This window comes from Coloeus monedula (assembly GCF_965178545.1).
Source record: "Coloeus monedula genome assembly, chromosome: 1".
In the NCBI taxonomy this organism is placed as follows: Eukaryota; Metazoa; Chordata; class Aves; order Passeriformes; family Corvidae; genus Coloeus; species Coloeus monedula.
The window spans coordinates 154,833,289-154,850,453 of NC_138781.1; the positions used below are offsets into that span (position 1 = coordinate 154,833,289).

The 17,165-nt window shown below is 41.7% G+C and overlaps 1 protein-coding gene across 1 annotated transcript in view; it reads right to left on the minus strand.

Moving 5' to 3' along the window:
- The window catches only part of COL22A1 (collagen type XXII alpha 1 chain), a gene marked incomplete at both ends in the record, with an annotated part of 202,859 nt that extends 185,913 nt beyond the window's left edge, over window positions 1-16,946 (minus strand). Inside the window, 2 exons of the mRNA XM_082293334.1 lie at window positions 12,150-12,716; window positions 16,850-16,946. Coding sequence (XP_082149460.1) covers window positions 12,150-12,716; window positions 16,850-16,946 — 664 coding nt within the window. The remainder of the gene's footprint in view (window positions 1-12,149; window positions 12,717-16,849) is intronic.
- Window positions 16,947-17,165: the final 219 nt, after the last annotated feature.

Consider the following 17,165-nt stretch of genomic DNA (forward strand, 5'->3'; position numbering starts at 1 on the left):
TAGCCAACAGCCTAACAGTCCTAAAACGTGGGCTCCCATCCCCACTCTCGAAATTAAAAAACTAAAAAAGGCTGTAAGATACAGTGGCATTTGCTCACCGTATCTTAAACAACTGCTAAAAAGTACCCTAAAAGGAACACATCAAACTTTAAAACGCATTTTAAATCAACAGAAAGGGGGAAAAGCCCAGGCTACACCTCAAAGAAGGTTGAATAAAGCCTTGTATGTTTTTAATTTCTTGAACAGCTCTGCAGAAGAGCCTGATCCCCCCATTTTCAGATATTTCTTGAACAATAAAAAAGCAAAACTGAAAAAACACCCCCCAGTTTTAATTAAGATTCTAGAATCAGGAAAAATAGAAAGACCATACAATCTCATAATGTGGGGAAAGGGATTTGCATGTCTCTCCACAGGTGAAGGAACCAAGTGGATTCCAGCAAAGAAGGTGAAGCTGTACCACGCATCAAAGCCTGTTGTTGGTTCCACTTCAGCCAGTGACCCCACGAGTAGAAGCCGAGAAGCTGTCACCCAAATGTGAACTATGCAGAACCACTGAGAGAAGATCATCTGCCAGAAACGGCTCAAGAAAAAAATGGAGTTCTAGTATTATTTGTGTAGATGCATGTTATTTTTTACCTTTTGTTTTTGTTTTTGCAGTGAAGCTTTACCTGTAAATCAACCAAAGACAAATGTCTGGGTTGCTTTAGCCAAATCTGCAGGCTCCGATACCATCTGTCTGTCTGACACAAGCCCTGACAAACCTTTCTCAACTTATAGAGTGCCTTTCCCAGAAGGTTTTAGTACAGTTACAAAACCTAAGGGACCTAGCTAACCAAATTACAACAGATAACCCGTCTTGGCTAGACAGTTTGTTTGATGGTTGGAGCTTTGCACCTTGGCTAAGGGAACTCTGTAAAATAGGCTTGATTATTCTAGTAGTAATAATTATAGTTCTAGTAGCAGTACCTTGTATACTTCAGTGTGTGCAAAAAATGACGAGTAGGACTGTGTCTAATATCTTAGTTGTTCATCGGAACGGGGGAGATGTTGGGAAAGATGAAACAGGAAAGCCTTATAAATATGATTGCCTGACAAAAGATTTTGGGAATATGAAAACTATAAGCGACATCGAAATGAAAGCCACCTTTGAGATACCAAGTCTTAGTTACTGAACAACTGGAAAACAATGGTATGGCCAACTGAATGTAATCCCCTCTTGATTGAACAATACCCTCTGCTTGCAGGCAGGTCCAAGGGTCAGAGCAGACCCTACTAGCTCAGCAGAAGGGGTCCAAAGAGTAGTTTTAGAAGTTAAGATGTAACACTCTATGGTAATATAAGAACTCTTATAGGCTGTATGTAAATGCTATAGGATTTGTATCTTGTATTAGATTGGTTAGTGACAATTAGAATATTCAGTACAGAAGATGATTTATTGTATTGTAACCAGGACTTCAGACACTTCTTTCACTACACTCTTACTATACACTCTTACTGTAGACTCTTACTATTCTCTCTTTGCTTACCCGCGTACTCTCTTGCTCTCTTGGGCCTGCTCAGAGCTGCCAGCTGCAGCTCTAAGCAGTGCCTCTGTACCCACGCCCTTCGCAATAAACCGCATGTTCCAAGACCTGACTACAGAGATCTCTCGTCACCACCCGTCTCCCCCGACCATCCGACCGTCCCGACCGAGCACCCCCCTGTTCCTACAAGTGAGAACTGGAAGGATCATTAAGCATGAGTGGATTCACGCTTCAATTAACAACAACAACAAAAAAAGCTATTAGCAGCAAAGGTATCTTTCAACAATAGTAATTTAAAAAGCTATCTCTGTTACTCTTAATTGTATTGCAACCATTAGTTGTTTCTTAAAGCATTATCTCCTTGCTATAAATGAGTCAACAGTCTGCAGCAGGTAATATCACAACACAACTCACTTCAAGGACAAATTTATCACAAGATTTAGGAACAAGCCAAGGATAAGGGAGAGGGAACCATTCTTCTCACAGGAGTAGTCCCTTAGGGATTAAATAAATTTGGCAGTGCAATCTTTGACCCTAAGCATATGGCAATACTTGATAACAGCTCTCTAAACTGACATTGTCTCCTTCAACTGCACAAATCCTGCAGCATCAGGAAGCTGGGTGAGAAATGCAGCATGTCCACCTCAGCTTGCAACAACACTGGCCTGAGTATCCATCAGTAATATAAATTTCAGCAGACTGATGTACTGGCAGAGGAAGCAAATATTATTGTATTCCCAGAATGCAGCAGGGAAAGGTTCAGCTCTTTTGCTTTTGGCTGTCAAAGTGAAGAATCCAATTAGAAAGTTATATAAGCACTCTCAAAAGTGAATGAAAAGGGAGGGACACTCAGAGGTTGAATCATGTCACCTGTCTCGAACAGTTGTCCTCAAAAAGGACGAAACATTCTCTTGAGATGTGTACTCCTTTCCACTGAGTATCAAAAGACCACAGACAAATAACTTCCAGGCTACTGTAGTTAGATGATATGAATCCCACCAAAGATACTTGAATATAAAGATTCAAGTTTTCAAAAATTTTTAATTCTCTTTATGCTTCTCAGTTCTGATCCAACATCAGTCTTTGATCTAAGCTATTAAGAGTCATTTGCCACAAAGCTTTAGAACTAGTGACTAAAATTCTGCTGCACCATTACATCTGTCATATTAGTATTGCAGCTTCTCACAAAGATGCTGCATCTTCAGTGCCAAAAAATAGAGGTTTGTTTAGTAGATATAGAACTAATATATAGATAGAACTAATATATGCTATCCATCTTGCTGTAAAACCCTGGAGGAACAAAGCACAGTGATTCCTATGGCAGTGTAGCTAAATTAAGCCCTGCCCAGAAGTTGTGGATTTGGTTGATTCTGTGTAGTTACTTTGCAGTAAAAATGTCCTGTATTTCACCCTCTCTAGAGCTTTAACATACCTTTATCTACCTCACTGCAAAAAAGACTGAAGCTTCAGGCTGAAAGGACACAGGTTTATTTTTCAGAGTTTATACACATAGAAATAAATAACTTATATACATTCACACACATATATGTATTTTATATATAAATTACTTAGTTTCCTAGAGTACAGATGAAGTTATAGCTAAACTGACACTGAATGTTGACTATTAATCCATAAGGAAATTAATGGAGTTTAGGAATGTGATATCCCATGACCCTGCTGTTCAACAGACAAGGACAGCATGTGACAAAAATCACCTTATCCAATTGAGCTACCTTTCCTGAAAGATTCCTTCCTTACTTCTGGCCAGGATTAGCAGCAGTAATCACAGTTCCCAAAATATACAGCATTCCAAAAAGCATTTTATGCAGAACTTAGAACTATTCTCCACCATTTTAAAATACATTAATACAGCAGAGCTTGAAACAATTTCTTAATTGCATTTTAAAGAACTTAATTAGTACTTTACCAAAAAGCAGTTCTCCAAGGTGTCAGAGTACTCCCACTGCTTTTGTTTCACATCATAAACAACCTTACTGATTTGAAAAGGATTTTGGTGTTTGTGTGTAACTTGTAGGGAACTTGATGGGATTGAATCACTAACCCTACAATTTACTAACAAAAATAGTCCACCAGTTAAACCACACTGCAGCTCTACCACTGAAGAAAAAATATTCTTAACAGACTGGTACATTACAATTCAATTTTGTTTGTTGGCTTGGTTGATTTAAAGAAAAAAAGAAAAGTTGAAATTCAGTGGCATTTACAAACATCCACAGAAGAAAGGATGCACCACTTCACATTACCAAGGGATGAGAAAGGAAATCATTGTGTCATTTCAGTTTGAACGCCACTAATAGCATGAATATCTCTGTTGCAGAGACACCACACAAGGTTTACAGGTATCACAGATCTGTTCAACCAGATGCCCCATCCCTGAAAGTGTTCAAGGCCAGGTTGGATGGAGTTCAGAGCAACCTGGGATAGCTGAAGATGTCCCTGTCCATGACAAGGGAGTTGGACTGAGATGATCTTTAAGGTCCCTTCCAACCCAGGACATTCTATGATTTTATGATCTACCTAGAGCTTCAAAATCAGCCCTTCAAACTTAAATGACCAGCTTTGCTTTGGTCCTGATCACAGAAATAAACAACACTGCTGTTCTAACAAAGCTGTTCTAAAGACAGCTCAGCTAAAGACAGAACTGGAAGCAATGGTTTCATTCCTGATCTTAAAAATAGGTGTTCCTGCCCATTTTGTTCCAGGTGTTAATGTGACAGCTTATCTAGATCCAAACACAGTTTGGGTCTTATAGCTCAGTTCTGCCTGTGAAATTGTTTCCAAAATCAGTTTAATTATTAGGGGATGCAAAGACCTTGATTCAATACCGTGAAAGGTCACAAATTTTCTGGTTAATCTATTTGATGAGAAAGCCGAGTTTTTGTGCCAAACCTTTTCCCAAGTATCACAGGCAGCCCATGACCAGCAATCACTGCATCTTTCCATGAAATCCAGGACCTGCCATGGTACCTCCAAGCTCCCTCATTAGGTTGAATCATAGGATCTGCAGCTCTCATTACAGTTACTCCTCACAAGAATTTGAGGCTGGAATTTATGGAGCCAGGAGCAAAAAAAAAAAAAAAAAAACACCAGCCCTGAGAGACCAAGCTCACCATTGCTATAGTGGGCTTACAGAAATATTCATTTTATAAGAAGCTGGGGATTTCAGGAAACCCACTGTGTTTCAGAAGTATAATGTGTTATGATGGAACCTTTAATACATTTCATGGGTTTTGCATGCTCTGACATGAATTCAACCCTGTTCTATCATTTTCAGTAAATTCTACCAGCTCCATCAGGAGAACTGGGACTAAATCTACATAGCACCTCCCCAGACTTTGCCCATCCTAAATAGAACTACATCTCCAAATCGAGGGAGAGCAGAGGAAATCTTTAATTTTCAGGTACACCTAACCACAGCAGGCAATGGTCTATTCCATTAATAGATTGTGCTGGAAGTTACCATTAGATTTTGATGTGAATAGTCACATAAAGCATACAAATTATCAACAGGGCAGGCTTACAACACTAAGACTTTAAGTAAGTGGTGTCCTTTCAGTTTGAGGTCAGTTTAGGGGTTGTTAATGAAGGAGGAAGAAAGGCCTGACTGTACAAATCTGCTGAAATATAAAGTATTTTAGATTCGTGAAGTCTACATGCCAAGGATTTTCTCCTCATAGCTTTGTTTTTCTTGGACAGAAAAGCCTGTAACTAAACCTAAAGCCTCAGAGGTTTTTAAGTGCCTTGCCCTAGTCTCCTGCTGAGCATCTGGCCATCTTCAGAGGTTATTTTCTACTGAACATTCCTCAGCAGTTCATCAGACAGCAAACACCAAGAAAGACAGTGCTGCCCCAAGGATGAGTTGCCTCTTTTACCCCATCATTTGGACTCTACTGGAGCAGACAGAAAGCCTCCTTCTGATTGCAGCTGGAGAAGTATTGGGTTCCACAGATCAATTTTGAACAGGCTGAGCATCCACAGATCCTGCAAAATCAATGAGGGCTGCAGATATTGCTGGAAAACAAGCTACTTCCAGCACATAAGAATATGTTCCAGCTTTTTGCCTGCTCCTTTTTCTGTATTTCTCCTTCACTTCTACATGATTTAGAAATGGCTTCCATAGTCACCACATTTCCCCCCTTTTTTTTTTCTCCAAGCAGCTCATTACTTTTTCATAAGATGCCATTTCTCCTGGCTCTGAGACTCATGCTTTCCCGGACTGTCTCAGTATTTCTTTCTAAATCTGGGACTTACTTTTTTTATCTGAGTCTTTGCCTTTACTATTAGTTTTACTGTACATCAAACATTGTTTAGAGAGCTTTCTTGTCTGAAATGAAAAAAAACCTATTACAATCTTGGGGAGATGTTATCAACCAGCCCGATTTTGTGATTTCAGACAAGATGTTGGCAGTCCAGAGATTCACTGCTTTACATAAAATGACTGCCTGTGGTTTATGATGCTACTATTTGTCTGTAACTGCTAAAGAAAGAAGCTAGAGGTAAGAAAGGCAAGTGCAAAAGGTTTAATTGATCTCATTTTATTATATTCCTATCTTCAGAGTCCCATATTAATATTCCCAGTGTTATGTATGAAATTGCAGGATTGGAACAGACTCTTTTTCTCACAAACTGCATCAAAGAAAAGAAGTAAAACCATTTTCTGTCACAGACTTATTTCTAAAACTCTGGTGTTTGGATGACTTCTGGATTCATATCTTTTCTCCCTCACCAAAGAAGAAATCAGGCCACAGATGCTGAAATATCCTCATCATCACCTGAGGGCAATGTCTAAGACATTGCTTTTTCCAACGTACCAGGGAAGGAAAATAAATCAATAAATCACTTTCTGAAACTCTAACAGAACTAACATCCATTCTGGAGGAGAGAAGCTACCCGGGTGCACAGAAATATCAAAGTGCTGCCTGGAGGCACTGACAGACAGTCTGTGTCTAAGTGAAGGTGGTGGCAAGCTTGCTTATCCCTCCTACCAACAACTCCCAGCAAGATGCTCTCAGCCAGACACAGTGTGTCTGAGGAGGGAGAACTCTGCCATCCCTCCCTGAACAAACAGGAGCTAAGGCTGTAGTAAAACAGCAACAATTACGTGTACTGGAAGGCCTGTTTAAGGAAAATGGAACAGGATCCTGAAGAGATCCATCTGCAGAGGGATATTTTTGTTAAGCAAGCTGTTTATTCAAGGCAAGCAAGTTGTGCTGAAGCCTAGAAGTGGAGTTTGAATGGGAAAAAACCTGCCTAGCAATCCACTTTGTGCACACTTCAACCAGAGAACAGCAGAGCACAGGCTTGGGTTTGCATTGGGAGCACATGAAGGATGTTCCTGAGTTTTCTGAAGTCCTTAACTAATGTTCATCAAGCTGATATGAGCTAGCACTGCACCAAAGGACACAATCCAGGCCTTCTGCTCCTAGTTAGCTGTTCTCACCTTGTGCCAGTTCCTCCCCTGGGACAGCATGGTGAACTAAATCTGAGTAAAAACTAATCTGGGAAAGAAAACAAAAATATTCCTTGGCTCCCTGCTGTAGTTCATGATGGGGCCACACAAACGCATGTGCTGGCAGATGGGAGAAGGAAGTTAAGAAGAATAAGATTTTCTTTTTTAGAAGTGGGGCTGGTCATAAAACAGCACTGTTGCAAATCTCAGAATAAACCTATTCATTTCAGAGTACCAAGCAAAAGAGGAATTTATTGAAAATCCTATAATTGTTTATGTTGGAAAAGACCTATAAGAATATTGAGTCCAACCATTAACCCAGCACTGCCAGGTCCACCAATAAACCATGTCCCAAAGTGTCACACCTACACATCTTTTAAATACCTCCAGGGATGGTGATTCCACCACTTCCCTGGGCAGCCTCTTCCACTGCTTGACAATCCTTTCAGTGACGAAATTTTTTCTTAATATCCAATCTAAACTTCCCCTGGTGAAACTTGAGGCCATTTCCTCTTGTTCTGTTGCTTTTTACCTGGGAGAAGAGACCAATCCCCACGTGGCTACACCCTCCTCTCAGGGAGTTGTAGAGAGTTACAAGATTCCTCCTCAGCCTTCTTTTCTCCAGGCTTAACACTCCCAGCTCCCTCAGCCACTACTCAAAGGACTTGTGCTCAAGATCCTTCACCAGCTTTGATGCCCTTCTTTGGACATGCAACATTTAAATGATGTGGAGATTACGCAGTGCCAGAACTGTAGTTATGATCTGGGAAAACAGTCACTTCTGCACAATCTGTGGAGGAACTGAAGGGCAACCAGCAGCCACAGCTCATTCCCAAAGTTCAAGGCTGCCTGCCAGAAGCCAGCTCTGGAACCTTTTCTCTCTAAGCTGGTGATGATTGGTCCAAGTGGAAAATTAGATCTGAAAGTTTCAGACATTTTATTTGATAATAAAACATTCTGTAAAAGAATATGTGAATATCTCTGCTGTGCTTCCTGGAGCCAATAGACAGTTCTCCAACTAAATTGCAGAAGACCATCACTAAATAAATATTGTGTCGCCTCACATCCATGAAAAGTCATTTTTTTTCTTTAGTTTCAAGAAAAGGAGAAATCAGTTGGAAATTCTGTCACAGACCTTTTATGCCTTCACAGGACACTGCAGTTAGCCAGCAAATATGGTGATGAAAGGATAAGTGATCCTGTCATCTGTAACATGAGTGACTGCTACAAGTTGGAGATGTCACAGAGCTTGGGAAAGGCACCACTGCAGCTGTGGACGTAGAGCATCAAGAAGCAGCAGGACATATCAGCAGGTCACTGCCCAGCTGCAGCTTTTTAAAAAGCAGCAGTTGTCTGCTGAGCTTTTAGCAGACTTCCCAAGCCATCTCAAAGTCACTAGATTTTCAAGTGATGGTCAAATTCTTATTATCTGCACCTAATCTGGACATCTTCTTAAGCGGCAAAATTTGGAACATACCCTTAGGTGTTGATATGTTCCAATATTTCAGTATTTTTGTGAGATTTGACTGTACTGATAAGTCTCTTAGGAGGTGTCAGTCAAGATATGGCAATTCAGATGCCTACCCTTTGTCATGGTCTCTGTGCATGAGGTATTTTTAACACTGAAGGCCAAGAAGAAACAGCTTGCTGTTCTTCTGTGATTATATCATGAACCTGGGCAAAGGCAACCTCAAAAAAAAAGACATTTCTGAAGCTTTCAGACTATTCTTTTGACAGGCCTTCAGGGTGTTGCCTTGAAGGCTGGAAGCCCTTCATCATCAGTAACAGAACAGTGGTAGCGTATGTCTTGTTTTATGCACTTCATACACCACCCAAAGTCAACAAAGACGTGTAAAAATAGAAATATAAATGTTGTGAATCATCTGGACATGTGACTGCTTTTGATACCACAGGCCTCACTAAATCAACTGAAATCAATGACAAACCATCAGTATCAAGCCATTTTTTAAACAATTCAGCCTCATCTCCTTCTGTTTGCAAAGCATTTGAGATTCATGTGATGATGGTCCTTTGGTCTAGTATATTTTTAAATATTCCATATCTGCCTGTTGTTATCCCTGAAACATATAAGCAGGAACTGTATTTAGGAAGCATGTAGTATCTTTGGAATTTTTAGCAGAATGTATCTCTCCTGCTTTCCTGTGAAAGCATCACCCATTCTTGCCTGCCAACTATAGTCCAGAATGTAATGGAGATGTGTGACAAAAATATCTCCCCCTGCCGTGATGTCCTGCTGAGCAGACATGTTATTTTTCGATTATGCTATGCTTACTGCCACAAGATCAAATGAAAGCTAAAATGCTATTAATGCACTCAATGAGTCTTAGCAATGTTCTTAGCAATAAATTCAGTCAAATATAGCAAGATGGAATGACAGAGTCTAGGCCAGATGTCCAGGGAGACCTGAGACAAGCGATTCTGAACAGCTGCTGGCATAAAATCCAGCATTTGCAACACTTCACGACCCTTCCCATTTCAGTGGCAGTACCAGGACTGGAGGACTCGTCAGTGGTCAGTACAAAAAAAAACTTCCTCCCATTTCCACCCTTTGATTGATGTGTCTCCCTGGAGCTCACAAGGGATTATGTCTATTAAAACCCCAGCTTGGCTGTGGCAATATACGCTTTTGTCTGTCTCAGAATGTGCACAAAACAAACAGCAGCTTGGCATGTGCCCTGGTCACGTTTTCCACCCACCCTGTGGTTTGTATGTTCATGTTTTGTGCAGTGCTGTCATTAAAACCACTGAGAGCTAACTGCAACAGCTGTTAAAGGTTGACCTTCTAAATATGTAGAAGGTCCAGCCATCACTCCTTTCCTGTTCCTACTGTATTAACAGAATTTAAAAGTGGTACATGCACAAGAAATCTCTTGGTCCTGTTCTCCACCTCAATTCTCTCACCCTCCCAAATAGTTCTACCTCACACATGCAGGTAACAAAAAATTAACTGATCTCTACCATAGTATTTCTGCTGGAGGTGCTCTCACTACCTCATCCTCTGCTTCAGCAAGATTTTCATGATTTTTTGGATCTGATCTAAACATCATGCCTTGCAAAAGCTTTCTGCATGCAAAGCAGTAAATTAAGTAAGTATGATAACACTGATTCTTGCCAAAGAGCACTTTCCCTGTTTTAAATGTAAGAAGAAAAAATTTAGGGAAGACTTTGGGATAGTGTATTTAAGGGGGAAAAGTTTCTATGCAGGAGAAATTGCAGTCAGAGGTGAGAATATGTGAGCGAAATAGCCGAGCAGACACAGAGGTCAGTGGAGAAGGAGGGGCAGGAGATGCTCCAGGTGTCGCAAGATTCCCCTGCAGCTCCTGTGCAGCCCATGGTGAGGCAGCTGTGTCTCTGCAGCACATGGGGGAGCAGAGATCCACCTGCATTCCGGGAAGGATCCCACACTAAGGCAGGTGGATACCTGAAGGAGGTTGTGACTTAGCCCATGCTGGAGAAGACTCTTGGCAGGACCTGTGGACACATGGAGAGAGGAGCTCATGCCAGAGAAGGGAAAGAGTGTGAGGAGTCCTCCCCACTAGGAGGAAGGAGCAGCAGAGATGTGTGATGAACTGACCACAGCCCCCATTTCTTACTGAGCTCACTAGTGCAGGTGGAAGCAAACACCTTGGAGAGGAGGGACTCATCAGATTCAGGATGAAGGATGCTCCCAGTGGTCCTTTGTAATCGAATGAGAAGTGTTATGCTGGCACGTGTGGACACAGGATGGGCTCAGAAAGCCACAGACAGATGGCATTATACTCTGACAGGCAGGTAAAGGATTTTTTGAGTAGGCAACAAATGATGACCCAGGTACAAAATAGAGAAAACACTTGCTTTGGAAAAGGAAAGCAATAGAATTGCAAAGAAAAATCACATTTTTGGAGTTCAGCAGCTGCAGCAGGAAGTTGTTTGAGTTGGCCAAGTATGCCAACCAGAAGGGTTTACCCTTCTCTATTACAGCCCAGTTGTGTGTAGGATTACATAAGATTTTCACAGAAAAAACCCAAGCTCCTTCAGTCTGCATATCTTACAGTCATTATCCCCCATGAGATAACACCACCCATTACCCATTTATGTTTAGGCTAAAAAAGCAGTCACATCTTGACATTGCTGGGCAATGTCAACTAGACTCTGCCTGCTCGTGCTTGTCATTCTTTAAGGACCCTACATAAGCCCAGAGCTTTTTTCTTACAAACGGAGTTCACAAAATGCAATAACAGGTCTTCACAACATCATCTACGAGGCCTGTTCACAGTAACCACAACACACACTGCAGCAAAACCAGGCAGGTTTCATGTAGTCACTAAGAACAAGAGAGTGATTTATCTGTGGTGGAAGGAGAACAGGCTGTGTGACTGCTGTTCCTGTTAAAGTGCTGGGAGATACCAGCCACAATGCCATTCCCATTCTCTTCACCAAGGAGCTGGAAAATCAAGGTCATTTATTCAGTGCAAATCCTCCACACTTTTCTCCATTAAAAGTCATTCAAGACATCACCAATGCTTGTGCTGTTGGTGGCCAGAGCACTACAGAACACCAGTTGTCAGTAGAGTTGAGATGCTGAAAGGCAGAAAAGCACTAACATCCCTTTGCTTCCTTAAGGATCCTTCCCAGCAGCATCCAGAGCATTCTTTTCACAGAACAATGCCAGCAAATAAGGTGGGGGTAAAGATCGTACACAAAATAACCCAAAATCTATGTATAAATAAGATGTCACTATTCATATTCAGTAGTCCAAATTATTATAAAGTAATTAACTATATCAGAACGAAAAGGGAATTCATCTTTTGCTCTGGAAGATGACCTATAGTTAATACTGACTTGGGAGAAAAACCCATCACATCTCTTGTAGTAAAATGATAGAATCATAACAACAGAGAATAGTTTGGGCTGGAAGGCACCTTAAAGATCACCCAGTTCCAAATCCCTGCCATAATCAGGTACAACTTCCACTAGATCAGGTTGCTCAAAGCTCCACCCAACCCAGCCTTGAACAATCATCTCTTACAGAGTGGAACTGAGTGGAAGACATGAAAATAAAGAAGTATAAGCATGAAAGAAAACAATCACAGCTTTTCATACCTATATGCTAACTGAACCTATTTTAATTCTGCAGAATGGGGCATTCTACTTACTCTCACAGAGACGCCTCCTCAGCTTCCCCCGAATTTTATCAATGGCGTTGTAATCAGAGACATGAAACACGTGAGCAGACTTGGGCTCTGAAGCAATCTCATCGAGTTCCTCTTTTAAGGCTTCTCCAACACCCACAGCAAAAATCCTAATCCCAGCCTGATGGGCTGCAGTGGCTGGATCCAAGACAAAATCCTGGCTCCTTCCATCAGTCAAAAGGATAGCCACCTTTTTAACAGTTCGATCACTAAGTCTCCCACCAGCTTCTTTGGAAAAACTGTAGGTGGTGATGTACCTGAGAGCATCGCCAGTGTTCGTGTTACCCCCATAATACTGAATCTTTCGTGCAGCCTCTTTGATTTCCTCACGGGTTTTGTACTTTCCCAGGTCGAACTCCGTGGTTGGATGATCGCTGTATCGCACCACACCTACACGGGTTTTGTCTGGCCCAATCTCAAAAGTTTCCACCAAATTAGACACCCACTGACGAACTTTCTCAAAATCTTCTTTTCCAACGCTGGAGGAGGCATCCAAGAGGAAGACAAGGTCATAGTGAACGCTTTTGCAACCTGCAAGAGTGGCAGGAAACATTGTTAAGTGGCAGGAAACATACCAAATATTCCCTAGCCACAGCTCCCTTGTGAGCAATTTGGAGGAGGCAGCAAACCTTCTCCCTATCCTGCAGAGGAAAAGCAGATTCCCAGCCTTTCTTCTTGTGATTCACCTCATCTGTTTCAGGACATCTACAGACCAGCACACACTCTGCTTTGAAATGCAAACCCTTTCTGTTCCTTTGCTTCTAACTACCTCTGCTCAATCCTTCACCTACACCCCCTGCATGCACATGAAGCTCTTTTTCTCTGACTTCACTGCAATGCCTTTGCTCAGGGAATGCTCTGAAATGACCTGGACAGATCAAGAGCCCTGCCCTGACCTTGCCTATGCCAATCCTGACCCTGAGTAGTGAAGCTTTCGTGTTCCCTCTTGCATTAATGTTATGATTAATTTATGCTTAGCTTGAAGTAGTTATTTTGCTCAGCATGATATGTTGATGCAGCAAGTCTATAACAAGATTATTTCAATTTTGAGGCTTTCTGCCACTGACTATTGACTAAAGCATGACTCACTGAATTTTAGGATATGTTCCTCAACAACAAAGGGCAGCTGCCTTGTAAGGGAAAAGTTCACTTATACCCACAACCATCCCTTTGCCTCCAACCATGATACTTTCAATGCGAGGCCTGTATAATTCAAAACACAAATTTATTTTAATTGCAACTTGTTTGGTCTATCAGTCCAGACTATCATTTGTCAGACACTTGCTAAAAAAAGTAGATCTCTCAGGAGAATGTTTCTTAGCTGTTTCTGGATACATGCAAGTCAGGACGCAGTAGATCCATAAAAGTCCCACAGATGCCCAAGATTTATCAACATAATGCCCCAGCTGGACAAAATGTGCATATAAATACATATGTTTCTCTAAACCAGTATTATAGACCACAATCCCTAATAAATTATGAGTTTTAAGACTGAAAGCTGCTCTACAAAGTCAGTTTGGTCACAGCCACCAACCATTACTTCTCCAGCAGTTCTTGTCTCATGTTGTCTCACAAAGTAAAACTGCATGTTTGAACCAGTGATAAAAAATACATATTTCCTATTGAATTCCAGCACTTGAACCTATAGGAAAGTCAAAAAGTCTTCTACCACACCCAGATTTTGAAATAAGTTGGCTCTGGTTCTTTTGCTCATCCTGGGGTTGTGACCCTGCCCGGAATGGAAGAATTCCAGAACAGCCTACTGCACTGGGCGGTAGGGAGTGGGTAGCTCAGCTACATGGAGAGGATTTGCCTAAGGAGAAGAGTAAAAGCATTACAAAAGAGTAGGTCAGTGTTCACAGTATTGCATGATGACCATGAGAATGATTGAATGCACACTTGGAGTGTGGCAGGTGATGAGAAATGAGCATCATCACCTGCTGCTGTGTTGACTTCTGTAGCAGAGCACATCCCAGCACATTCCAGGCTCAGGGCCCATGGGAACAACCTATGCACACAGGATTGGCATCACACTGGGATCAGCCCATCCACATGGGATCTCTTTGGAAACAACCTGTTGTTGTGGTTGCCCAGCTGGCAACTAAGTACCACACAGCCCCTCACTCACTGGCCTCGGCAGGATCGGGGGGAAGAGAATTGGAAAGGTAAAAGTGGGTTGAGAGAAGAAAGTTTAATAATTGAAATAAAATACAATAAAACAAAATAATAAGAAGAGAAAGAAGAAGTTGTAATGAAAAGCAAAATAACAAAGAGATATAAATAAAACCCAAGAACGAGGAGTGATGCAAATGAAAACCGTTGCTCACCACTGACTGACTCACAGACAGTGCCTGAGCAGGAGTCTCCAGCCAAGTGACTCCCCAGTTTTATTCCTGAGCATGGCACCTTATGGTTTGGGATACCCCTTTGGTCAGCTGGGGGCAGCTGTCCCGACTTTATCCCCTCCCAATTTCTTGTGCTCCCCCAGCCTCCTGGCTGGTGTGAGGAGGAATAAAAAAGGCCTTGGCTCAGTGTGAGCTCTGCTCATCAGTAACAAAAACATCCCTGTGTCATCAACACCGTTTCCAGCACAAATCCAAAGCACAGCACCATACCAGCTACTGTGAGGAAAATTAACTCTATCCGAGCCAAAACCTTCCTGTGGGAATGTGTTCTGTGATGGCATTTGTGAGCGAGGGAGTGCTCGTCTCTAACCCCAGAGCAATAAAAGTCTGTCTGGAAAAACTCTCTTGAAGGCAATCTGAGAGGGGAGATGATGGTTTATATAATTTTATATTTTGGCATGTAAGTTACATTAAATCTGTGTATATCAGCTGGACTCTCAAGTGTGGTTCTGCTTGATTTTTGGAGAATATAGAGGATTAACAGCAAAAGGTAAGAAAGGATTCTACACTTTCCCACCTCACCTCCTTCCTAAATTCATTATTATATTAATCTATTCTGGCTGGAAGAATGTTAATTAGGTGAGACTAACTAGAGAGCAAAACCCACAAGGTACAGAACTTCCTGTAACTTACTTTAATGACTCTCAGCAGGTGAAACAACTGCAATTTCAAAACAAACAGAACAGACAGAATGAATTCTGTCTGTGTTCAAGGGCAATGAGCCTTAAAACAAGGGGGAGGTAAGGTTTAAAAAGTGATGTCTATTCAAGGCAGCATTGCACGGAAGAAAAACATGGTCTTTCAGGATCATTTTTTTTGAGTTAGTGATTCTTTGCTTACACACCTGATGGCAGTGAGATGAAATGCTGCAGAAATGCTTTTAGTAAATATTAATCTGCATTTTTAGCACTCTAATGTCCACCACTGGAAAAAATTGATTGTTTGCCAAGAATGCCATAACATTACTTTTTACTGGCAGAAACAATTGAGTTCATGTTAAGGGAATATGGGAGATAACTCATAGAAAGCAAAAATTCAGGTTTGTGATTGCAGAAATGCTCTCTGGGAGCATGATTCAAGGAGTTGTGTTCATCTACTCAGACACTGAATGAACTGTTTTGCAATATTTCCTTTAAAAATAGTTCACAAACAAGCTATAAGCCCAAAATTATTTAAAGTAAGCACAGAAGGAACATATAAATGGCACCACTATATTCTGCCTGTGACAGGTCCAGAAGCAGAGAAAAAAATGTGAGATTTCACTTTTTTTGGTTACTAAATATTTATTCCTGTTAAACTTCATCTAGAAAACCATAGAAAGATCACATAATAAAGCTGTAAAGCAGCTATTCCTTAAAGTGAAAGAAGGTCTAAAAAAGCCTTTTTTTTCTTATAAAATACCCAAGCCTACAGAATAGAAGCTTTCCTAGAAAAAGAGAGGGAAAACCTCCATCTCTAAATGCCTTTGGACTCTTATGAAAAAATTGTGTGGGCCTACAACCATGTTAAATTTGAGGTGTGGCATCACTGATGCCAGATAACTCAACTCTTCTTGCTACCACACAAAAGCCAACATGTCCTTTGTCAAGGATCCCTGTAAGAACAGTCCCTCATCTACACCATCCTCTAATGCATTCAGTGGCATTTGGGGGAGAGTGTTCATGAGCCCAGGCCAAAAGCTGTGCCAGGGACCATGCTACCAACTAGACAGTAGAGAAACATAGAATCCTAGAGTCACTTAGGTTGGAAAAGGCCTCTGAGATCATAAATTTCAACCACTAACCCAACACTGTTATGTCCATCACTAAACCATGTCCCTAAGCACCACATCAACACATCCTTCAAATATCTTGAATCAAGGGAGGGTAAGAACAGTACCCTGGCCCTGTTTAGCTCACAGGAAAGTCACAGCCAGGCAGAAGATTCACCAGGTCTCATGTGACACCCACAGGAGGCAATGGAAGAGGTGATCTCCATGCCAGTGCAAGGTAGATGCAGCACATCAGAGCTAACTGTGGTGAGCTGCTCCTCTCGCTGTGGGTAGCTGAGCTAAACTTTCTAAGCCTGCAACAGAACAAGAGACCCAGGTAAACCACAGCCTTGAACCCCGAGCCTTCTCCATCCCTAAGGTCCATTTAATGTAGTTCCAGCAGTAAATGTCTTGGGTTGTTTATAGTTTTCCTCCTTGTACTGATGGCTTCCCAGCCATGGGAGAGCCCCAGCACCTCCAGGGCACGAGGCAGTAAACTGAAGGCGTACCTGCTCTTTGTGCCTCGGTTCTCTCCCCGCTGAACACGAATGTGAGAAGAACCAAGAGATGGAGCATACAGCACCTTCCCATCATGGACATATCCATATCTCCTTTCTCACATCAGCTCGTCTTTTCTCCGTGGTGCGAAGCTTGCTAGAAATCCAACACGCAGCCTAGAGAGGGAAATAAAGAGCAAGTGTTATCTCACAGCAACACAAACAGCAGCAGTGATGCAAGTCATGAGAGCAACGTTTTGGACAGTCGCCTCTTCTGCTTGTCATTTTACTTGACTAGACATAAACTGCTCAGACAAAGAGGCAGGAG